Source organism: Aptenodytes forsteri, unplaced genomic scaffold, assembly GCF_000699145.1.
Source record: "Aptenodytes forsteri isolate BGI_AS27 unplaced genomic scaffold, ASM69914v1 Scaffold147, whole genome shotgun sequence".
Classification (NCBI taxonomy): Eukaryota; Metazoa; Chordata; class Aves; order Sphenisciformes; family Spheniscidae; genus Aptenodytes; species Aptenodytes forsteri.
In genome coordinates this window covers 2,356,470-2,381,667 of record NW_008795320.1, presented here as the reverse complement: position 1 = coordinate 2,381,667, position 25,198 = coordinate 2,356,470, and the positions used below count along the sequence as shown (strand labels likewise).

General features: G+C 43.7%; 1 protein-coding gene across 1 annotated transcript in view; it reads right to left on the bottom strand.

The window, feature by feature from the left end:
* Positions 1–9,682: 9,682 nt before the first annotated feature.
* The window catches only part of LOC103899343 (guanine nucleotide-binding protein subunit alpha-11), a 26,301-nt gene continuing 10,785 nt past the window's right edge, over positions 9,683–25,198 (bottom strand). The window contains exons 2-7 of the mRNA XM_009279809.2: positions 20,748–20,932; positions 18,943–19,097; positions 17,807–17,935; positions 16,287–16,416; positions 15,366–15,519; positions 9,683–13,694 (exon numbers count right to left, since the gene is read on the bottom strand). Coding sequence (XP_009278084.2) covers positions 13,504–13,694; positions 15,366–15,519; positions 16,287–16,416; positions 17,807–17,935; positions 18,943–19,097; positions 20,748–20,932 — 944 coding nt within the window. The 3' untranslated portion in view covers positions 9,683–13,503. The remainder of the gene's footprint in view (positions 13,695–15,365; positions 15,520–16,286; positions 16,417–17,806; positions 17,936–18,942; positions 19,098–20,747; positions 20,933–25,198) is intronic.

The following is a 25,198-nucleotide window of genomic DNA, read 5'->3' as shown; positions in this document are numbered from 1 at the left end:
AGCCTGGTTTTCAGGGCAGGGGAAGCCTCTTGGCCTCCTCTCCCCAGCGTGGAGTGCTCAGGCAAAACTGAAAAAGATGGTAATCAATTGTCTCTTGGCGAGAGATAGTCTTCCCTCCATATGCTACAGTGCGAGCAGGCAGGAAAGAACTACGCAGGGGAAGGGGCACTGAGCACAAGGGGTTCCCAGGGCTATGGGAGCGCTTGCAGCGCATGTCCGCTGGTGTTGCACAGGGGCAGAATTAGCCCATCTCATCACAGGGCAGCCTGCCCGCAGAGCACAGCAAAGTCAGGAACACAGCCAAGGCTCTAGCCCCTGCAGTGCCTGAGGGCTCCGTGAGACAAGCTGTGTCACGGGGCTGTGCCAAGCCTTCTGCTGCCTCCAGCTTGTTCAGGTTGTCAGACACCCAGGGGAGCAGCAGCTCGCATTGATGACACATACATTTGGCTGCTCCAGCCATGCAGCTGCCTGGAAGAGTGCGTTACCATGGAAGGAGGTAAAGTACTAGGCCATGTCTCAGGCAGCAATCATGTCCTCCAGGAGGTTTGTTTTGCTCAGAAAGAGGATCCCCGGTGTGCTCCAGAGCCAGGGCAGCCCTGAGCAGAGCCAGGCTCTCCACCACCCCATTTCTGCAGCGAGGGGGGCGCATGCAGAGACTGCTGTCCCTCTCAAGCAGATGTCCAGCTCACCAACCTCCAAGAGCACTCTGCCGAACTTTACAGCCCCGCTGCAGAGCAGTGATGGTAAAGACTGCCCACACTCCTCACTGACACTCACCCACCTGCCTGGAGCACCCTACGAGCTCCTTCGCCAGCACCTCTTGGCACAGCCTGCAAGCTTCTCGCCTCCTTGCTGTTGGCTTCCAGCCAGTGGTCACATTCACTGAGGGAGGCCAGATAGATGACAGCAATCACACCCCTGAAGCAGCAGATCCATTTCCTCTGCTCTGACTTCTGCACGCCCACATCCATGATCCTGCCAGGATGGAGTGTCAGCCAGAGGCAGGGGCACGATGTTTTCCACTTTGGTCAGGCAGTGCCTGGGACCACGGACTCAGAGCCCCCCCAGGACTGTGCTGCCACATCTCAACAGGTTACCAGATACCAAGTGAGTTACTAAATGTAATCCCAAATGCACTCTTAGCCTGCCAAGAGCAAGTGAGCAGAAGCCTTACCAAGCTACCTCTTGAGCAGAGGACAGAAAGAGCACCAGAGCCAGCTGGAATCCAGCTACCTGAAATTCAAGATGCAAGCAGCATTTCGAACAAGAGAAGGCATAGAGGTGCAAAGGCTCTGCTTCCTGATAACCACAGCACCTGCCCAGCCCAAGCAGCAGCAGAGGATACTATGGTACGTGCTGCCTTATTTCCCACTGGGGAAGGGAGAGGCAGCCAAGAGAGACAGCCCAAGGACAAGAGGCATGATAGAGAAGGAGGAGGCAGGGTACAGGACAGTTGTTTGGGAGAAGGGGAATCCCATGCACTTGCCACGCTCAAAGGGCTGACTGCTTTACAGGAGCTTCACCTTAATGTCCCATTCTACACTGAGAAGACAGACAATATGGACAGCCGGAACGCCGACCCTCACTGTAAGCAAGATGACAACAGCACCTTGCACAGCAAGGTCTCGTGCCTAGGCTGTAAGACACTACTGCAATACGTGATTTTATCTCAGATCTCTGCCAGTCCATAAAAGGATAAAGTCAATCTGTAGCAATAAAGGAAACGGAACTGGGAGTACTACTCCTGTCCCCATACTTTAACCATATCACCACCCTTCTCTTCCCACAAGCCCCTGTAGCTTGTGATAACATCCAGCCACTGTGTTACTGAGGCACAAACCCCACAGAATCAACCCCGATTTTGGTGTGTCAGGAAAGAAATCACACCCAAAGATTCAAGAGATTTTTGTGCCTGGTTTTACTGGAAAACAAGAGCGAAAGATGTAGGCGTTAGTTCATTGGCGACCCATAAAATCAGAGATGTTTCAGTGCTGTGTATTACAGTGGTGACCAAATGCCCTGGTGACAATGATCCTCCCGTGCAAGATGCTGTATATGCATGCAGTAGAATCAGTCCTCAGTCCTCACTCTGAAGATGCTAAAGAAACACGACTAAAGGCAATAGAGGCATGGACTTGCTCAAGGCTGCACAACGGTGAAGCTGGGAGAACCACCTCAGCATCCAGAGCAGCATTTCTGGTGCTAGTCAGCCAGTGGCTCTCCTCACATGCAGTCAGGCACATGTGCTCCCCCCAGATACTTCCAGCTGGTACTTTGGGAGACTTCCTCCCCCTATCACACCTGCTACCCCATTAACCCTCTCGATTCTCCTCCATCCTGCCTCTGCCTGGCTGTCATTCAACAGAAAACCAGCACCTTTCCCCCAGTGCAACTTGCCAAGAAGCAGCAATTTCAGCTCCTGCCAGACTCATCTCTTCTCCCTCTGTATTTTGTTGATTTTGCTATTGATTAGAATGACAGCTTTAACCTCCTCTAATAGGAAACATGGGCAAACGTGGCAGCAGCAGAAGCACTGAGCCATGGAGGCAGGGGGGGCGGGATTCGGGGAGAAGGTGGCTGCAGCAGCTCAGCTCTTCAGAGCAGAGCACAGTTTTGGGCAGGTTCTGACTTTGTCCCTCCCTGCTCCACCCTCCAGCCCTCTGCATCCTTCTGTGGCTGGACTCAGGCAGGTGCCAGTCAGGGAAATCCTGACGAGCCCTCTGTCACACACAAGTGTTCATCAAGACATATTGAGTCATTCAGGTCTTTTTAGTGAAGTTGGCAGCAAAGAGAAGAACCACACATTCCCACCACAGCCTGACAGTCAGCAAACATTTTCTTCCCACATTTCATGGTTTAAAACAAAAAAAATAAAGACCCACCTCTTCTAGAATAGAGCTTGAAAATGTTACATCTGAAGGAAATTAATCTGGAGATTTGGCAAGTGACCTAGCAAGAGAATGAGAATAAACTTTTCCACCAGGTGCTTAGGATTTCATTGACAAAAATAAGAGAGACAAAGAAAAACCCACTATGCCAGGTCCCACTATGTTTTCAAGTCAACAACAGTTCCTCCAGAAAAACAATTTCAGTATGTCCCTCGACACAGTTCTGCCCCGTGTGACAGAAGTGCCAATCAAGCCCAAGTTACAAAAATGGCTAAGCCCGCCAGGCTGCACTTTCCCGTGCCCTGCACAATCTCTCATCCACAAGCTGTGCAGAGAAAAACCTCATGTTCTGAGAAACACCGCATCCTTCCCTGGCCCGGGTGGGTGGCAATAGAGACGAACAGTGCACCCCCACCCCCAGCTCAGAAAGAACAACCATAAGGAAAAAACAGCTTCTTGCTTCCTCATCTGACATCTCTCGCATTACCACCTCTGCTCCAAGGAGGGGAGGGAAATGGAATCCAACATCTACAAATTCATGCTCTTAAAAACAGAGCCGCCCAGTCCAAGAGGCAAGGAAACTCCTCTGCATCGCTCTGAGCCAGTGCTTTCAGTTCCCCCACGCTCACCAAGGCCCCTGCCGTGAGGAGTTACTCACCCATGAGAACTAGGCAGCGCAGAAACCCTGCTGCTGACTGCACAGAGCAAGAAACAGATCTAACAGTGCAGGCATTCCCTCCCTCATCACAGGTACTCTGGATTAACCTGCTGCTCATTGGCATACCCTGAACTACATCAGTCTGATTGAATTAATCTTAATTGGTGAGGGCATCTGCACATCAGCAAACCAGCTGATCTGAAAGAGCCCTGAAAGAGCACACTCTTGTCTACCAGCTGCAAGTACATACAATGTAGGCTTAACGCTCACCAGGCAGCTTCTGCATTCATATGATGGAAGTGAAACACAGGCAAGTACAAGTGAATGCAGAGAACCTTGTCCTCTCCCAAATTTTGAAAGCCAGAAACTTTTTGAGTGAAAACTTCAGATCACAGAAGTGCAGACTCTTCCTTCCAGTAAAAAGTGACAGTAAACCTCTTCTAGCCTCTACAGAATTACAGGGGAAAAAGCCAGAAGAAAGCATTTTTGAGAGGGCCTTTCCCCAGACACAGCACACACGCACAGTGCAACCGCTCTGACGTGAGAATGAAGGAGTTTGTACAATCCACATCGGCCACCTGGCCATCTTTCACAGCAAGGTAACTGCTGCTGATAGGGGAAGGCAAGGGAAGGAGTGTGATGGACAGTGAAATGTGAACGTATTCTATTTTAGACAGATAAAGGGCATTCCAAGACCTATAACTTTGAGGCTTGTCTTCGAACAAGTATGAAAACACTAACTCCACTCACTTTTTCTCCCCATGCAGATTTCCAAACTATCGGTTTTGACTGGGATTCCAGGTGAGACATTGGCAAAATTTCATAGTCTATCCAAGCCTAATGCAGGGCAGGGAGGAGAGGAGGAGTTTTATAATAATCCTCTATTTATACGGATTTCCTGTGCTGTAAGCAGGCCTGGTTTCTCTCCTCTCTTCGCTGCAATAACCACTCCCACCAAACCACTGGAGGTTCAGGACCTCAGAGCTGTGAGGCACAGGAACCTCAATGAGTGAGTGTTGTGCTGCAATGACACCGCCAGACTCAGGAGAAAATCTGAGCTTGCACCTGCAGAACAAACATCTCTCTCACTCTCCTTGATGCCATATTTACTTTGGCCTTAACTATGGCTGTACACTTCGGGGCTTACAGCCAGGGAATGAGAGACCCAGCTCTCCAGACAAGGAACAACAGAACTTGAGTCTTCAGAGATGAGATGAATTTGAGAGGAATCTGCCCAGCTGAGGTGTGGAGCTTGATTCATACCCAAGCAGTGGGGATGCGCCAGTTACAGAAAAAGCAGTCAGACAGCCAAAGACATTTAAGCAACTGTTGGAGAAAAATGGGATAAAATCTGACTCTCTATTATTAGAGGTACCCAGGTAGTTTTGTAGTGCATAGAGGTTTTGAACTTGACAATATTTGCATTCTGGCCATCTCGGAGCAGGGCGTCCTGAAATTTGGCTGCAGAGGCTGGAGCTAAGCAACACCGGGGCGTGCTGAAAAGGAAAGAAAAGCAAGAAGGCTTTTGACGTAGGCAAGCCCTGAACTGGAGATGCTGCAGGAGCAAAGGGAGAAGTGATGCTCCGGTCCCCAGTGCTCCCGACTACAGCTGTCCTTACCTGTCCGTCTGCAAGTAGTGGTGGGGAGGAGGGGGGGGGGGGGGGGGGGAGAACTGTTTAAAGCACAGGAATCCAACATATTTCTTGAGATTAGAACAGACAAATGAAATTCTAAAATCAAAGATTAGGGGACAAAGTTTATAAAACTACTGATAAGAACGTCTGTCTTTTTGAATCCAAACTTGTTTTTTGATCTGGAAGTTTTGATCAAGCCCAATTTCACCAACCAGCTCCTGTTCTTAAACCATTTTAAGCCTATAGGTAAACTTCAGTTTGCAGGTTACAACAAAAGTTTCCTGACTATAGAAGCACAATCTCCAAAGTTTTTGAAAAGCAGCAGTCAGATTGAAGTTTTTGTGTTAAAAGAAAACCCCTAATGGGTTTTATTTTTCAAGAGGTACTTCTGGGGAGTGTTTGCCTTTCCTTATGTTCACCTTTGCATAAGGGTGACTTGTTAGAGCCCATATAACACCTGCGGCAGCGCTGGATACAAAACACTAGACCAAAGATTTTAAGATTCCAAGTACTTTCCAAACCTAGTAATTCAAAACGTCTTAAAGCCCCCCCCGGTCATTCATGTGACTAAGAAAAGCTATAACTGAACAGTTATCAGTGATTTTTGCTGCAGATGATGATGTTGCACAAGGAGAGCACATTTATTGCTGTGGGTTTTACATGCACACAGTGCCCTCTTTGGGTTAGCAACAGCATGTGTTCTTCAAGGTTCTGTCTCTAAACAACTTGTGAATCGATCCAAAAAACTTACCTCTAAAAAACCTTTTTCAACAAAGCATAAGATTGTGGTTTGGAAGTAAATTCGTGGCTAAGCTGAGAAAGGCACCTCTTTTCCCTTTACAACATTTAACCTGCTCTGAATCAAGTGTTGCAAAGCTGACATCGAGCTGAGACTTCTTTTCTAACCAGGCCGCCAAATCCTTTCCAGAATTCCAAAGATGTTCTCATCCTACATCACCTCTACTTTGCAAAGAGCCTCATTGAAGCTGTCAGCTGTTTGCAGTATTAGAGTTTGAAGGTCTGAGCCAGTGGGAGGGAGTATACAAACCAGCATAGCAGGAGAGACCTGCCTTTTGGATGCTTCATACAAACACCATTTATTTCCATGGCCAGGAGCCATAGATACACACCTGCGATGAAGGGAGGAGCAATTCTGGGAGCAGTGCATAGGAGTGGCCAGTGACAACAGGTAATTGCACCTGACTGGGCACGCAGAACAGCCCCCAGGCTGCATCTGTAGTCCCTGCTGAGCCACATCCTCGCCCATCTCGGGAGCTAGGTTACCCAGAAGCTTTCACACAGCCCAAATGCTGAGTCTTGTCATACACTCCAATATAGGAGCCGCAACTACTCTTCAGAAGCCATGAGTTCTCAACCCAAGGTGATACAGATGTTACAAAAATTGCTTGTAGAGGCTTAAATTCCTGATTGGACTGCACCACAGAAGATAAAACGGCTCAAAGACAACTATACTGAACTGGTATGCCTGTGGAGAGTACACAGATGAGTTCGTTTTAGAAATTGCTAACGGTGCTAGCTTTTGCTGGGAAGCTACTGAGATATCATGGACAGGAGACCACACATATAATTTATTTTCAACTAGTTTTACAAACCAGAGAAAAGGAAGGAAGAAGATTTTGTCCAAGGTGGTTTCTGGAAACCTTCATTTCCATCCTGACTATTTCCCATCAGTTCTTACCGCTTTTGTTTGCAGGGACACATACACTATAAAAGCTTTTTTTTTTTCCCCCTTAAAAAAAAAAAAGATGCTTTTCTCCACCTGCATTCCAAAGCACTACCTTCAGAAACAGGTAATTGCAATATTTATTCAAATGCCTTCACACCAGAAGAGATTGGCTTCTGCAATGGAGGGACTCATGATTTCCATGTTCTACCTTCGAGCTATCTGGAGCTTACCACAGTGACTGTTAGGTGTGATAAAAGTAGGCAATGAAATGGGAGACAGGACCCAGCAGCCTTCAGAGGACAGATGTGCTGCACATTAAAACAAAAACATAAATTAGAGGCTGAGTGCTGGATGGATGCCCCTCGCTGAGCCTGGAGTCCAGGAAGTCACTGCTTTTGACAGTAATGTTGCATCAACAAACAGCTGCCATTCAAACAAGCCAAGCTGGTACTGTGCCTCTGACCTGCATGCCATAGATTGCAGAGTCCTGCATAAGGCAACTTGGAGTCAGGCTAGACACAGGAGAGAAAGCTGAAGTGAAAGGAGGGAGGCATTATACTCCTGCTTTATAAATTTAACATGACATTTTATTCTTCTCATGCTGGACAGATGCTTCCCTAGCTTTCCCAAGAGAGCAAATGTAATGCTCAAAGAAAAGAGCTTTTTCCTGCTATGAGGATGATGGCTGTCCAAGGACAAGGCGGATCCCCAAATTCTCTCTTCTTTGCCCTCTTCTTCTGCATGGGATTTTTTTAACATAAAAAAAGATGGAAATCGATTTCCTTAATGTCTGGGTCCACCAATGTACACAATCCCAAGGACCTGTTCTGGTGTTGGCAGTGACATCTAACAGCTAGGTTTGAAGTGACTTGTAGCACTAACAAAACCCCAGTCCTGGGGCCAGCACACCTTACCAGAAAACTCACCTGGCCCACAGCCCAGTTCTGACTGCCCTCTTTTCCCCAAAAGTCCCTTGAGAGCAGGCTGCAGGCAAAAGGAATTGTCCAGGCAGCAGCAGGCTGCTCCACGCCACAGTCCCTCCTGGGTTTCCAAGACTTCTCCTTGCAGAATGGGGTACTTCCTGCACAGGACAAAGGACCTGAGAGCATCTTACACCCAGCTGCTGAGGTGGAGGCTCAGAGCTCCCTGTCCTGCTGGAAACGTTTTACTCGGTCTATGTTTGAGGGGCCCTTGGGAAAGACAGCAACTGTGAGCAAGCTGCGTGGATTGTTCTATCGACTGCTGCTCCCAGCTGCCTCTTTCCCTGTGCCACTCCATGACAGGCAGGGACCCAACCTCCTGCATATACACTGAACAAGCTGCAGTGCTTCAGAGACAGCACCCGTACTGCACACCTGCAGCAAGTATGGACAATTTGCACATGTATCATGGCTGGAGGCTGCAAAAGGCCAAAACACAAGGCCTTCTTGCAGTCAGTTGGGAATACTGGGCATTAGTTTTAAGACTTTACCTTCTTCCTTGAAGAGTCTGAATCTGTCACTATGCTTTATTTAAACAGAGCATATTATACTCTCTTTGCACAGAATGGCACAACACGACCCACATGGAGCTGAAGGAAATAAACAACAAACCAAACACACTTCTTTCAGCTACTATTTCATGCTTTCCAGCTGGTGAGAACAGAGCTACTGAGAAAAGCAATGTACATTCACCCTCAATTAGAAAACAGCAATGACACAAATACCTGCCAGTATTATGGCCAACCAGGCTGGAGTGATCTTCCTGGTTCAGGACGAAACACAGCATCTCAGGCTGTCCAAGACCTACAACTTCACCTGTGCATTACATGACATAGAAGGGAGCAGAACATCCTTGGTTGCAGCTTCCTGAAAACACAGGAAACCTTACAGAGAGGAAGTTAGACATCTCTACCCACTCCCAGCTGATTTAATCTGAAATTCCCGGGGAATGATCCTAGGGAGGGAGAAGTAAATTCTAGGAACTTCATCCCAGGAAATCCCTTTGTGAAAGCTTTCACAATCATCCATCCCTGGGACTCCTAAAGGGATAAATTTAAGCAGTGTTTCATATTTCAGTCCATGTTGCTAACAAACAAGACTGGAAGCAGGTCTGGTCCCACCAACATTTCTGCTATTGGCAACGTATATCCTGCAAGAAATGTGCCTGAAATGGGCTGACACTACAGCAAAAGGCAGCAGCGAATACAGACAACTTCACTTAGCAATTCTACTCCAAAATCCTGGAAAATTTTAAGTCAAGGTGCCACCATTGCATCCCTACATCTTAAAACCCTAGTCAGCCACTGTTCACACTTCAGTTCAGAATTATTAGTACAGTATGTTATATATAGTTATTGTATATTATACCTTATATTTACCAAAACACACTTTGTTTCTATGCCTCAGAGTCCTGATTTGCTGAGCAGGGACAACATTGCTAGCTAGGAGGGCAGAGTGTGATTCAGTCAGATGCAGATCCCACAGGGTACAGAAGTTGTTAAGCCAACCAGAAAGAGGGGGAGAGGAGGGACAGGAGTGAAGAAATGCATGCATGACCACCACGGCTTTTAGGAACAAAATTTATTCCAATTTCAAACAGAGAATTTATTTCAGGAGAAAGATATGAAAATCAATTTCCATCCGGTATTTCTGTGTTGCCCAGCAGTCAGAGTGGGATCATTCCAAGAAACAATCACACTCCTGGACTGGAATGAGACAGTTTGGAGCCTGAATAGATCCTGACACTGGGCATCTTATTCAGAAACTCCTTTTCCCTACCCTCTTCCCTCCCCCCACCCCAACACACACAACAATACATGCATTGCAAATGACAAGGTTTAAAAACAGCATTTTATATAGTATCTTTTTAAATAGGTTAATGTTTAAATTGTCTTAAATCAGGATCCTATAATATACAAGTATAACCAAATAATTTCCACCACATTGGCACTTGTAAAGAGTCTCTGGCACTACTAAAGAAGGGGCATTGGCACAAACCATACTCTTTATAAAACTGGGTGCTGCATAACACACTTTATTTCTGCTGGACTCTAACAACCTGGGCTCTGTACAGTACAATACAATGGTCAGCACACTCTGGAAGTACTTTTTTTTTAAAAAAAAAAACCCAATAAAACACATGAAGAAAAACCATAGTTGAACGCAAGGCCAACATTGCTAGGAAGCAACAAGAAGAGACCAGAGAATCCAACTCCGGGAGCTGGGCAGACAGGGGAGAAAGGGCAGGAGCTATCTGACACGCTGAAGCAGTAAGGGGCTGTTGCTCACCAGGTAGCCAATCCACACAGAATGGTGCAAAGAAATGGGATGGTCCTCTCCTCACTGACTTCAGGTTTCAAACTGGTTCAAAGTATGTTGGTTTCTTCAGCAGAACAAAGATAAAAAGTGCACAAGGAGCAGAGGTTAGCCAAGAGACCACTTCCTCAGACTCAAGATTCTAGATTCTCTAGAAGAACCCAGTTCCACCTCTTTTCTGAAGGTCAATCTGTTGTCTCAACCTGCAGAAAGTTCTGACTGGCCTCACTTTCAGAAAAGATGATATAGGCAAATTTGGTTTAAGGTTTGGCACTTTTGCTAGGGCAGGCATTTGCCAAAGGGCCAGCCAACAGAGACATGAACCAGTTCTGCAAGAGTGCTTCACTGGCCAAGCTGGAGGCACACAAGCTACTGCTTGCTAAGAAAAGCATGTGCTAACACTGGTATCTTCTCACATACAATATAGTCCACAGACAACTCCAGATTATGTGGGAGACAAGTCTGACCCATTCCTCCCCTAATTCAGAATGAGGTTTTGGGAACTCATGAGAGCGCCATCGCGTAATATTCTCTCCTTCCCTTTGCAATAATCATCACACCAAGTCAGTTATCAGGCCAACAACTACACCAAGCAGTTGCTCAGTAAGGTACAGGACATGCCTAAATCCTTGTGCCCATAGCCTCCCACAGTTCCCCACGACAATGCAGATTCACTCTGCAAGAGACAGAAGCCAAGATCCCTCCTCCTGTGCCAGGGCAGCAGCTCTTAAAGGAGGGGAGGATACAAAACAAAAAAAAGTTTCTGATTCAAGTGGAAGTACCACCATCATTCACCTTGGAAAAAAAACTTCTGGGAAGTTATTTCCAAGAACCTGTATATCTCAGTGCCAGGTTCATTGCTGGCAATAGTTGTAGTGTGAACCATTTACAAGAGGATCACAGAAACAGAAGAGGCTGGTGCTGCCATCTGCTTCAGGTGAACAGCACTTAGAATACATGAAGATGATTATAAATTCCTTTTTATAGGACAGTTTCTATAAAATGGATCATTTTGGCATAAAGACAAAAAAAGGCAGTAAAATTGATGCAAAGCTGTCTGACACATGGGAATCCCTCTCATTCCTCCCAAGTGTTAAATGCAGTCCAGAGCATGACTAGTCTAAAGAGATGCTGTGTTTCCCTCAGCATCACCACTCAACCAGACTGGCTCTTCAACTGTTGGTCCCATGGCTACTGTTCCAACTTGAGCTCTCTAATCACTCTTAGCAGAGCTTGCTTTCTTCTGTAGTGCTCTGAGACATACAGAGGCTTCCCTCAGCTATTCTGGAAAACAAGAGGGACCTATAAACAGAATTACTCAAAATTATGTCCCTCCATATTTTAGTGTTCTAGATCAAAGCATCTTAAGCATCTCAAACAGTTAAGATTTACTCTTACATGTTGTGCAAAACACTGATGTAGTGCTCTGTCTACAAAAGAGACAAAATATCAACAGCCCCCTTCAACAGTGCAGCTCATCATTTAGCCTTTATCTACTGGCAGCCTGCTAGCCTTCAAGGAGGCAATCTGGTTGATCCAGAGAATTTGGACCCAATGCTACTTGTTGGAATTGAAACAGAAGCATTAGTGATGGCTGAACAACACACATCCAGAGAAGGGTTAGATTTCCCTGTTTCCTACTCACTCCTTGCCTTGCCACCGCAGTTATCTTCCAGGCCAGTAACAGGCCTTCAGCACATTTGTTCACTTGCCTCAGCTCCTGAAAAAGGCTTCACATCCTTCTGCTTAGTGGAGTTTCATTTGGCATCTAGAATCCAGAACTACTCCCACTCTACCTTCCACCTGCACCAGCAAACCCTGCTGTCTCTGCCTCTACTCTCCCGCTAAACAAAAGTGCAACCACAGCAGGGCTTTCTGGATTCCATAGCAGCCGCATGCTCCAGCCATGACTACTGTAACTTGATGATCACATGCACCCTGGAGCAAGTACGTGTGCAAGTCTTCGAAAGAGGATCCATACTCCTCTAAAGAGAAACACAGCAGCATGTGCCTCAGGGGAATGCACAAACAGGGGAGAGAGAGAATTGCCACTCCCTCCAAGAGCTATCCTCAATCTTTTCAAGTAAGAATCCTACCTACGTCCCAAAGTTTGTCACCCACCAACTCTGGTCCTTTCTAAAAATCTGCAAGCTGGACAGGACCGAGGAATTCTTACAAAGTCATTCAACACACTGGCACAAAATGCAATAAACAAAGCTTGTTTGCTACCAGCAGCAAGAAAAGAACTAGAGGGTGGCACGAGAGTAAGATTTTGAATCCAGCCAAAGTCTGATATTTAAATGCCACAATTACTCAGTGTGCTTTTGGTATTTGCTGCATAGAGAAGTTGCTCACTTGATGTCATATACTCTACTCAACAAAACTTAGTTTCTCTCTGCAAATTGAGCCTTATACGCGCGCATGCGCTTGTGGTGCGGGGGGGGATGTGTGTATGTGTGTGAAAAAAATAAAAACAAAATAAAATAAAAAAGAACAATTACAGTCAGGCACTTCCCCAGGCTCAGCAGCTATTGCTCCAAGAGCTTCCATCATTTGTAGTCCATGAACAAAATACAGCAAACACATAGCAAACTATGTATAGAACATCAATAATTTAAAAAAAAAAAAAAATCACAGTCTCCATACCTTTTATAATTGATAAGAAAAAAATAACTCAGAACTAGAACATATAAAGAATGGAAAAGTGATGGCTTTTTTGTTTGTTTGTTTTGCCTTTTTCTTTTTTTGCACAATAGTTGGAGAGCAATCGCTCCTCCCCAACATTTCATCACAGTGAACCATGGAGCATGTCCTGGGGAAGGGAAGGGAAAGAAGGGGTGCAGGGCGGAAAGCAAGCAGGATTAGCAAATTACACCAGAGGCACCCTATAGCACAAGGCAAAGGGACCAGTAGCATTCTGCACTCCCACAGTCCAGTGAATTCACAATCTCGGCTGGAAAGTTGGTTTTTTTTTTTATATATATACCATGGGAATGAAAAGAGGAAAAAAAAAAGTGGCTAAGCAACAAAGGAAAGCTCAAGATGAGACTGCCTTAGCTGTTTGGCAAAAATTAAGAAGTAAGCAAGGTGCTGAAGAAATGAGGCGTATCCCCGTTAACTGTGAAATAAAAGCAATTTGTTAAAAATATGAAATCAACTACTCTGTGGACAGAGACATGAGACTCCAGGATAACACTGAGCACTTGCCACTCCACAGATCAGACAATTTGCAATCATTACATCATCAAAAATTAAAACTTTTTTTCCCGTCATATTTAAAATTTCTTTTTTTGTCTTTTCTTCACAATGAAGCCTCTCAAGGGGCCAAGAGCAGAGCAGGTCAAACCAGGTTGTACTCCTTCAGGTTGAGCTGTAGGATGGTGTCCTTGACAGCTGCAAAGACGAAACGGATGTTTTCTGTGTCTGTGGCACATGTGAAGTGAGAATAGATGATTTTATCGCTGTCTGGATTTAAATCCACAAACATCTTGAGAATGAACTCACGGGCTGCCTGTGCATCCCTCTGTGGGCCTGCAGCAAAGAAAGAAACCAGTTAATGGATTTATGCTAAGTGCATCCCCCGGTTTGATCCATCAGAGTAATTGCTAGTGCACTTTTTCTTACGGGTTACAGAGCTATAAAGAAGAAATTAAGATCATTTATTGCATAAAAAGTCCCAGGAGCCGAAGTGTCTTACGCTTTTCAGTTATCTAACCAAACCTACAAAAGGCATTTTTCCAAGGCTGAGAGTTCTGACAGACACCAAGGCGTCATTTCAGACCATGCTTTGAAATACAGCATTTGGTATAACCCTGTATGTGCTGCGTTCACTAGATAACAGTGACAAATGCTGGATATACATAACACAATGCTCTCCTCTGGAGATGGGATGTATATTTCTTCCTAATACAGAGATGGATCTTACGCACTGAAGGACACAAGCCTGTGTTTTGCAAACAAGGATCATCTTCAGCCAACACTGCAGTCTGTCCTAACTGGCTGGTCAATTCACAGGAGCCAAAAACTGGAATTTTTGCCAGTATTTACTTCATATTGCTGACAACTCCTCAGAGAAAAGTCACCTACTGATATTTGTTTCACGGTACTGGTGGCGTCACATTCTCTGTGGCAAGGACCATCTCTTGAGAGGTGGTCTGATGGGCTACCTCCCACTCACAAGCCATGCAGCATCCCTGGAGGAGCTACAGCAAATACATGAAAAAAACAAGACACTTCCTGATGTTGTGATCTTGTCTCCAGCTGTTAAGTTATACTAGAAGTACACACTATTTGACCGATAAGCTCACCAGCCATTCCCAGCCTGCTGTAAAAACGTGATGTTTTCCACCACTGACAATTTCAGAGTGCCTGTGCTTTCAGACAGCAGGGGGCATGAAACTCCAGAAGTGGGAGGACAACTAATAAGGAGCAATTTCATTAGTCGTTTAAAAGAAAACTGTTTGCAAAATGGCAATTCTTCCTCTACCTTGTATTTTTAAAGCACGTAATGACAGAGTTAATACATGAGAGCATGGCAAGAAGTGTGTTGCCTGATCTCATTCTCCACTACTTTTATTTATTTTCAGTCCTGTACAGATGCGTTACCAGCCAACTTTAAATGCACTCAACTGAAGAGCTTGAAATGCTACTTTGGCTAAGGAATTTTGTTTCAGATGGGAATTTCTCTGTTTCACATAGGTATTATTTTTCCACAACTACAGATGGCACACTAATAAGAATTTCATGCTACCTGAGATTTTTCAGCACCATCATTTGAACAACTTGGGTATTTGACCAGTCAGTTTCTCAAAACAAGGACTCAAGTCACCCCTTGACTACAGCGTATACCAGCGATTGTCACATGTTTATGAAATGTGTTATATGCACAAGCATATAGGTAGGAAAGTTAGACTTCCATTATTTAATACTCTGAAGTGCATTTTTTTTTTGGGGGGGGAAGGGGAGAGTAATTCTTCATCTAGGAGAGGTTCATTATTTGATCATTCGATCAGATTCCAGTTATCTACATATGATTAAGACATTTTTGTGACATTTCCGCATTGCTGTAGGTATTCCTTCTCAAATTAAGATGTTTTCCCCATCTGTAGATCTGAGTTTTCTTTAAAAACCAAAAAAATTCTAACCAAACCACCTCCACCCCTTCTTCTAGATATAGAGCGTTCCTCCTTAAAAACCACTCACCATCAAACTCTGGGAAATAGTCAACAAGGTGGGAATATAGGATCTTGTCTTCCAACAGATCTTTCTTGTTGAGAAAGAGGATAACAGAAGAGTTTTGGAACCATGGATAAGTGATAATGGTTCGAAAGAGAGCTTTACTCTCTTCCATCCGATTCTGAAATAAGAAAAAGAAAGCCTTGTTTTCACAAATGAGCACGAAGATGCCTTTCTGCTACCTGCACACATACTCAGATCTGTATCGATCCAGCATCTCAGAAACTGTACACAGAATACTTTGGCCCCAGGTAGGTTCTGGCTCAAGCTGTGCCGGTAAATGGAAAGGAAATGCAAAATCTGATGGACTCAAGCTTCATTTAATTGGCAAGCCATTCATATCAGAAGGTTTAGAAGTCATCTTATGCTTTGACAGTCATGTGAGAGGACTGGCCATGATACTTTGTGAACATGTTTTGTCTAGTAGAAAAGGAGTAACTGCTGTTACCTGATGGCATTTTTTTAATCTATTAGCAAGTGCAAAAATTCAGTATTGCACCTTCAAAGAGACCAGTCACTATCTAAGAAGGCAGCAGTCACAGCACGAAGGAATTCAGGGCAGAAAAGAGGAACGGGTGATTTTTAAGAGCATGCCGTCACATTGCAGAGTACCTTCCAAGGCATACAGAACCCAGCAATTTCAGAGTATTTCAGTATTACTTGAGAAGTACAGATGATTTGAATGCACTGTGCATTTTCCATTCTCAGGGACATCATGACCCACTGAGGCTCATGTTCCCTTTGCAATAGGAAGAACTGAAGGCCAAAACCAACAATACTTGCTAATCCAACTTGGCACCAAGCACTTTGGTACCAACCTCCAAGAAGCTAGAAAGACATTCCTCCTTTCCTTCCACCTTCCTGCAGAGTTCCCATTCTTTGGCTTACCTCGTTATCGGATTCCACCAGAACTTGGTCATATTCACTAAGTGCTACTAAAAACATGATGGAAGTCACATTTTCAAAGCAATGAATCCACTTCCTTCGTTCTGATCTTTGACCTCCAACATCCACCATTCTAAGGAAGAGAAATACACATAGTATCACAGAAGTAGCTGCAGTTCTCTATCTGAATGCAAAGGACCAACATACAATGAGAATGAATGCGGCTCTTTACCATTCAAGTTAACCTGGCACGGGGATGTAATATGTGCTTGCTAACAAAACCATCAAGTTTACAAAATATCCTGTTCCAGAAATATATCAAACTGAAGAGATGGCCATAGGCGAGTGATACCAAATTCAAATCCCAAATATCAGCATTACCATTTTTAGTTGCATTCTGCTCTGGTTTGCTAAGTACCAGTCCTGAGTCTGAAAAGAGAAGTCCTTCAAAACTCTGCTCTGTCAAATGAACAAACTATTTTTACTTTTTATTAAAACATCTACTTGCCTCAAAACATCTCTCCCACAAAGAGCTTTCTTTAGTTATTAAACTTTTAATAGAATGTGCTGTTTAACAGTTACGCACTTCAGCTCCTCAGTTTTAAGTCCCACCTGTATAATATGCTAAAATTATTTTGTCACTCACCTAAAGTGCAACACACCCGGTCCACCTTTGCTAAAACCCTATACCTATTTCATAGGTCAGCAAACCAGAACAGCGGGAGTAACTTTCTGTATGTCTGTAACCAAATGGTTTAAGAGAGAGGATGCAGGCTTCTTTATTCCTCTCTTGTAATGTCAACACTGTGGTAGAGAAGGGCAGGGAGCATGTAAGTACGAGAGAGCTAGGGAGAAAATTGCTTTGCAATAGACAGGCATGTCATTGTGCCCTTTATGCCATGCTCGATTTCTGGCTTAAGCCTCCAAATACCATCTATTGCTGCAGCAGCAAGTTTTGGTGTCATCCTGAGAGCACAAGGTAGGCACAGAAAACCATCTCTGAAGGCAGATGCTAGGTATCACATATGAGGAAGTATTTCTGCACAAAAAGTGGTCTCTTTTTGAAGGAGAAATAACTGGTCAAAGTTGCTTGAGCTAAGCATTCTTAAAGGGAAATACATTTCAAATCAAGCACTGCCCAGAGCAAGCTTCCCCCTCCTCCCCTTGGTGGCTTAAGCTACCAACAGTTCACTCAGCTGCCTCAGATGCCAGCAATGCAATCCTTCCCAGGAAGGACACCAATTCCTGCAAGATGGTTAGCTGGGCTTTAAGTGTCACTGATTCAAAAGCATGTGACAGCCAATGCTTCAGCTTGGAGTTTTCCCTTAATCAGAATAAAATGTTACACCATCCCCATTACAGGAACACCTGTCAGCAGATACTTCATAACATCACAGCACATACATCCACTCAAGCCTCTCAACTAAGCACCTGGACACTCTAAAGCAATCCAGAACTCATGCTTCCTGAAACCATATCACTCCTCTCTTAGTTCAGCTGTAACATGAATACACCTTCAGTACCTGAAGATAATATTCTCTAGGTCAAAGGGGTACTCTATGATACCGGTTGTAGGAACTCTAACCCGTAGCACATCTTGCTGAGTTGGTAGATATCCTGGGGTAGCAATACGATCCACGTCGCTAAGATAGCTACAAGAAGCACAGTGGAAAAAAAACTACATTAGGTTGCAGCACATAAATATACAGATTTAAACACTGCTATGTTTAGTCTTTCCCTAGCATAACAAGAAAGTCAGAAGTCACCTGAACCATTTAAAATGTGATGTGGAAAAATAACAGAGTACATCTTTGGGGAACATTAATTCACGAGCCATCCCCTTTGGAGGATAAACTGATACATTAAGGACAACTTTATCAACTCTGTATAGGAGTGTGGAAGACAATCTTTACTACAGAGAAAGTTTAAGTACAGTGGATGCTTATGTTTCAGAATCAAGTCTCACCTGAGGTTTTCTATTTATAAACAAACCTATGTCACCAGACTTAGATTTTGTTAATAATAAATCCATTAAGTTACACATCCATGTACACCTGTAGACCAAAGGACAAACATGAAGAGAAAGAGCAACACTTCTGCTGCCTAAGAGCCAGGACCAACATAGATGGCATAAGGTAGAGATTCTAGCCTCAGGTATTTCCAGAAGCAGATGTGTGAACAACTGTCTTTATCACCCACCAGAACACCTCATACCCTCATGAAAAGTAGCAAATGGTAAGGAATTTCCAGATCTAAATCTATCCCCAAATAAACATAGCTTCCCCCATCTCCAGCAAAGCTCTTTGCCTTTCTGGAGCCAGATTCAAACAAGTTATGAGTTACCTGCTCCCGCTGCTCTTTCATCTTAACTTTTCCTAAGGATACTTCTGGCTGATAGAGGCAAAATGCCTCTCTCTGTGATTTTTATCCCAATACACACAGCCAGCAGAGACTGTGCAGCTTGTCTAAAACACTAGCAAGACTCATCTGCCTCAGTGAAAAAGATAAAAGGTACTTTAAACAAACTACGTAGTGAAATCTACAGCAGTGTTCCTGCCCTTTGAAACAAACTCTAGACTTCAATTAAAAAATTGGACAGGTATTATTTGTTAGACCATCACTACCATCTACCAGTGTATGCCAGTGATCATATACTTACTATTTAGCTGAGTCAGAAAGCTGATATTCTCTTCTCCTGTCATAACACTCTTGTATTCCAGGGTCGTTCCACAATGTTTTAATTGCACTTACATATGGCTGCTCAAATGTCATGACCTTTTCTACATCCACTTCCCGGATCAGCACTGCATTGGCCTGGAGATTGAAAAGCAAATAAAAAAAAGGGGGGGTGGGGGGTGTGTGTGTCAAGGGTCAGGAGCAGGGGGTACCAGTCACAGGCAGGCAAAAAATTCTCAGATTAACTAAATCCTTACATTATGACTGCAAGGATCCACATGCCGGTTGTGGATCGGGTTGCTAAGACCAGAGGGACAATGGGTAAACTATACATCTAAGACATAGCAGACATCAGCAAAATTCCCCCAAAGCATCATATGCTCCTTCACAGAACAAGCTGTAAAACAGCAGCAGGTTTCACCTATCATTAGATCACCAGGTGTTTTGAAACACAGTGGTTTCCAAGGCAGAGCATCCACTGTGAAGAACCACAGACTGCCCAACTTCTGAGGAGGTTAAACTGCAGTTGGATAACAAGTTGCTGTCTCAGGTTTCTTACAAAAAAAATTTTAAACTACATTTTGAATAGCAATAGAGACATTGTTTAAGTGTACTTCAATCATGATCCCTTTTGAGAGAGAAAATAAAAATGCCCACCCTACAATCTATAAGCGAAGGAAGGACTACAGTCATTACAACAGCCTGTAGCATCTGTGAGGTTATTATCCACACCCAGCTGCTTTCTGAAATCTTTAGTACACTTGCCACAGGAAGGGGCTTTTGCCTATACCACCTATGCCAGGAAAAATAAAAAACAAAGCCAAGTTCTGCACACATTATCATAAGTAGAAGTTGGCAGATTATAGCTATCAAAACACCTCCACCATGCCCCAGGTAAAGCACAGTCAAGGCAAGCTTCCTCACACCCTGCCTGTTCTCATCACTGAGATTGCAGAACCTCTCTAAAGGCAAAAAAGGTGTTCAGACTCAAGAACTCCTGGTGCACCATCCAGTCCCTATAAACAGTTATTAAAAATCAGCTCCAAGTTACTCTGAGACAGAACAGATAAAATATAATTTCACTTAAATACATTAAGGCACTAAGCATTAAAGAAGCAAAACACGCTAAAAAAAAAAATCTCATTTCCTGGTGCACCCTCACCCTCCCCGTCCTCCCCCCAAAAATCTAAAATAATTTAGACTCGATCTGGCTGAAAAATTTATTCCTGGACCCAAAATCAGTAAGCCAGACTTCAGCTCAAATCACGTTTCTGTGGTTGAGACCAAACCCCTTCAAGAAAGGTTTGTACCTTTGGTCAGTACCTATCAGAAAAACTGACAGATTGCAGTTATAGTGATAACTACCAGTAGAGGTGTCTTTTGGGTCCAGCACGTATTTTGTCACCTTCAAGTTCCAATGTGAATAGTAACTCATACAAAGAAAAGCCCAACACATTTAACAATACTGAATCCTTGAAATGAGTAAAAAGAACACCTCTCCTATACCCTATATTATATCCCAATCTTTTGCTCCCACCACTCACTATGCAGACCAGCGCACAAACCATCCTGAGAAAGTTGCTCTATCCCTTAACACAACCAAGTAAAGGGAGTCAGATATCAGCCAAATGTCATAAAAAGCAGTCCTTAAGCACAAAACATTTATGGGAAAGAGTTCAGGGAGGTTGAGACTGCAATGCAGAAGGACACAAACAAACAGGAACTTAGGAGTCAAATCCTAAAATCACCATTGCCTAAAAACACACGCAAAAATTGTGAGAAACTTACCTTGTTCTGTTCATATTTGTATAGAATCTTCAGGGTTTCCATGGCCCTGATCATAGACTGCATGGCAGTGAAGATGTTTTGGTACACCAGCTTGGTGAAGCCTTTTTTGTCCTCTTCAGAGTAGCCCGAGCCATGAATTATACGCATTTGCTTAATGAACGTGCTTTTTCCACTCTCCCCAGTGCCTACAGAATGCAAGAGAGAGAGTTAGGAGCCATCGCAAGCAAGGCTTGCTACAGAAGAAAGCAAGCTAACATCAATCACATCATACTCCAAAGTTCCTATTACTATACCCAAGTACACACTACTTCCAACCACTTTTTTAGCCACTTTGCAGGATATTAAAAGACAGTCTGGATGGTCCTGCTCATCTCCACTATGAACCTAACAGCATAGAAGGAAGACATCTTGTCCTTTGCAGCAGCCTTCAAAAGGAGCTCTGGTACTTATTCCAAATCTCACATTACAGCCACTCCCACGCGTTCTGCGTCAAAAGGCCCTTGTCCGTCACACCTGACCTATTCCCAGATACTCCAGCAAGATGCTACAATCACAGCACTCACCAGAGAGGGCCCAGATGCACTCTCAAGTTGGTAAGTACTGCAAACTGAGATGATAGTGAGTGGGCCGGGGGAAGCCTATTTGCACAGTAAAGGACAAATTTTCTTTCGCTGGGATTTGGCACAAAATGCTCTTTACCTTATAGACTATGTATCTTTTCATAGAAAAGAACTGAACATAACAGAAAAATCAACTCTAAAGGAGAATGGAGCTCAAAAAACTACTTGCTTATCCATCCGACATGAACAATCCAGTCAGGGCATCTACCTAGTACCCCAAACTATTGTGCAAACACAATGTTTGCTCTTAAGGACTGAAATTATAATCATCATTGTGGGAAGATACCTCTAATACTGCTTGCAGCCTTTGGATATTATAGAGTTAAAAATAGCAACTGGCAGGGAGAACAGAGTAGGATGTTGCTCACAGCTGTCTGCACCCTGTCTTGATCCCTAACAGAGAGCAGGCTGCTCAGCAAGGCCACCAGTTCCTTATTACACAGGTTTACTGCCCCAGAGAAGCTGAGTCTTAGAGTAGGTGGGAGGGCAAGACATACACCAGTGCCAGCGCACTGAACAGTCCAGCCCTTTCAGCGCCTGCTTCCTGCACAGTCAGTTGGGCAGGTCCTCCCACTCCTATATTTACGGCCCCAGAAAACTGTCATTTAACATGTGAAGGCCAACAGATGATATAAAAGGCTGGTGGGAACTGTCTAACATGGTAGGTATGAGGGAAAAACATCATCAGATAAAAGTATCCATGCTGTTACACAGCCTTGTTAAATTCATGATTCAACTGGTGTTATGGAAAGTACCCAGCAACTTCCATTCTATATCTACACAGTACCTTTTGTGGAGGGGACATACGGGTCAAGTCTTGCATGTGATTAGCATACGTCCACACTTCATCCCACAAGCAACAGCCTAAGCATATACCATTTACACTTCTGTTGAGTACTTTTGTTCAATATTCTAAAATATGCTACTGATATGCAGAATATATATATATATATAAAAAAAAAAGACAGCTCTTTTTAATACAGCAGCCCAGCTCACTTGACGACTGAGAGCAAAAACTAAAATGTATCACATAAGTGACAAATTGTTTTGATCTCCAGTTACAAATAAGCATGCTGGCAGAGCCCTGCTTTCACCACAGGAACCACCAGGTACTCACCTCACACTACAGGATAGATATATTAAGACAGGATCTCATTCATCACAATACACAATTACTACTCACATGTAGATTCTCAATTACTCATGTTTATAGTGCCAGGCTAAAAGGCAAACAAACAAATATGCTCAAATAAAAGCAGCAAACACATAACTAGAAGCAGCATGTTTAAAATAAACAAACTCTCCCCATATCCAAGAACTGACAGAAATTATGTCAGCATAGTTAGAAATTAACCATTATAAACACCATTAATATGCAGCAAACTATCTCCATCTCAAACAGAAAGCTACACCATAAATGGGGGGAAAAACTGGAAACTGAAATCTTCTGTGGTTTCTCTCACTGTGGTGAGAAATACTTCCTTGTCTTTTACCACAGTGACCTAAACTGAGAAGAAAAAAAAAAAGTGGTGCTTCAAAGCATTCCAGTAATGAAAACATAAGAGAAACCTCAGCACCAGCCATTCACTTACTTCAGAACTTAAGAGTTCAAACACAGATTCTTCCTGTCACTCCATCATCACCTGTTTTTTGGTGGTAGGTTTTTTTTGTTTGGTTTTTTTTTTTGTTGTTTTTCAAAAGATGCCTCTTGCTTTTCTCTAGGCCATCAACAATACAGAACAGCACTACACCAGAACGTTATAAGCTCTGGTGGGTATGGTCTCCTACATTTATAAGAGCACAATAACCTTTTTTAATATGACAATATTGAGACAAGGAGATAATCTGAATTCACCATTTCTTCTGTCAACACATGAAAGCAGCAGAGTTTACAATAAGTTACTAATGACCTCCAAGTACCTGACAGGCACTTGTAAATACATCACTCAGCCAACGTATCCTGTGCTTAATCACAAATAATTTTTGTATAAAATATTTTTCCCCCCTCCCCACCCAGTAAAAAGACGAATGACTACCTTATACCAGAGGGCAATGTCCAATACGTTGAAATCAAATTTCTTATTGCCAGGTTCATCATTGATTAACACTGTTATTCTTCACCCCAATTTTCTGTTTTAGGCTTCAACAAACTAACTGTTACTAGATGCAGTGACAAGAAAAATTACCAGAGTTTCTACAAGGCAGAAACTCCCTCCCCACATGCACTCTTTTCAAAATTTTAAAGATTTGGGAAAGCCCTCTCACTAATGCTTGTGAATGTAAGAACTCCACATAATAGGAGCAAGACAGAAGAAATCCCTGCAAGCAGCAGTCACGTCAAGGAGAGAGAACACACATTACCTGCCACAACTTAAGGTGGGCAATGTGCTATATCCAGTGAAAAGCATCCAGCAAACACATCCTAAAATTAGGAGCGTTGCTTATCCAATATTGACCCCCTTATATAGAATTTTTTTTTAAATTATGCTGAATCTCACTTAATTGTATCTTTTAGAAAAGCAGAAAGGATTCTTGAGCAATTTGAATTATTTCTAAAGTGAAATCTTTAGATCCAGTGGGATCTTCTTAACCCAGATCTATCCTATAGTGCCAACCTATTTTGAAACAGCTGCTTTTGTGGGACTGCTTTAGGGAAGCATGAGAGCAAGAAACACATTCCCTAGCCTACAAGAAGCTTTACAGAAACTGACACAGCATCTTCAAAGAGCACAAACATCAAGCCCTCGATTTTACCTTTCACCTGAAGAACAGCAACATGTTAATTCATGGTGAGAAGGAAAGCCCGGGCCTTCACTTAACAATTATCACTATGCAACAATGTCAGTATTGGAGACCTCCAAAGGACTGGGCAGACACAGCCTCACTTCACTTGTGTAAAGTTTTACATTTGTTTTCACAAGGATCATTCTAATTCTTCACCTGTACCTTAATGGCTTGCCAACTCACAACAGACCCTAAGTGAATAAACTCAATCCATCAGATCTGCTTCATATTGCAGCTTGAGATGATACAGTATTTAAAACACAGAGCAGGATACATACACAAGCAATGATAAATCACAGTACCCATGAAAACTGTAACTTAAGTTTAAATTTGAGGGCTGCCTGGACCTGAACATCAAACTCACTGCTGAAGAAAGATGTAAATGCCTGAAATCTTAGCTGGCTGCTCTTGTAACTGATTACCCATCCCTATAAACCTTATCTAAGCACGAATAGTTATCCATCTGCACAACCACAGAACACTACTACATTTCCATCTGAACACCTACATCCTTATCGCTGCACAGGTGATCTCTACATCTGAAGGTAATGCTAAACACTATAGCCATTTCCCCATCAGACACAGAACTCGTGCATTCTTACGGCTTTGTCTCCCTTCAGATTCACTACCCCAAGTTCCTAACCCTGCTGGCCCTCCCAGGACCACACAAGAAGAACTCTGTGGTTTAGGAGCTGGAGGCCAGTTTTTCCACAGATGGTCACTCAAGGCCCAGAAGTTCACTGACAACACCAAAAAGCATCAACTCCATCAGTGCATTTTTGTATGCTAATAAAGGCCAGCATGCTCTGGGAAGCGTTTCTTCGAGACAATTTTCACACGCGCGTGTATGTGCCTGCATTTAGAACCACTAATTTCAGCTTCATAGTTCCTGCTTATGTCAAAATCCATTTTGACAGAGAACGCATCATAAAAAACAAAAAAAGGGCAGCCAAGGAGACGGCCAGCCCCGGCACCGACAGGAAGGCCGCCCCGAGCGCAAGGCACAGAGGCGGGGATCGCTTGTGACTCCCACCGCTTCCCCACCAC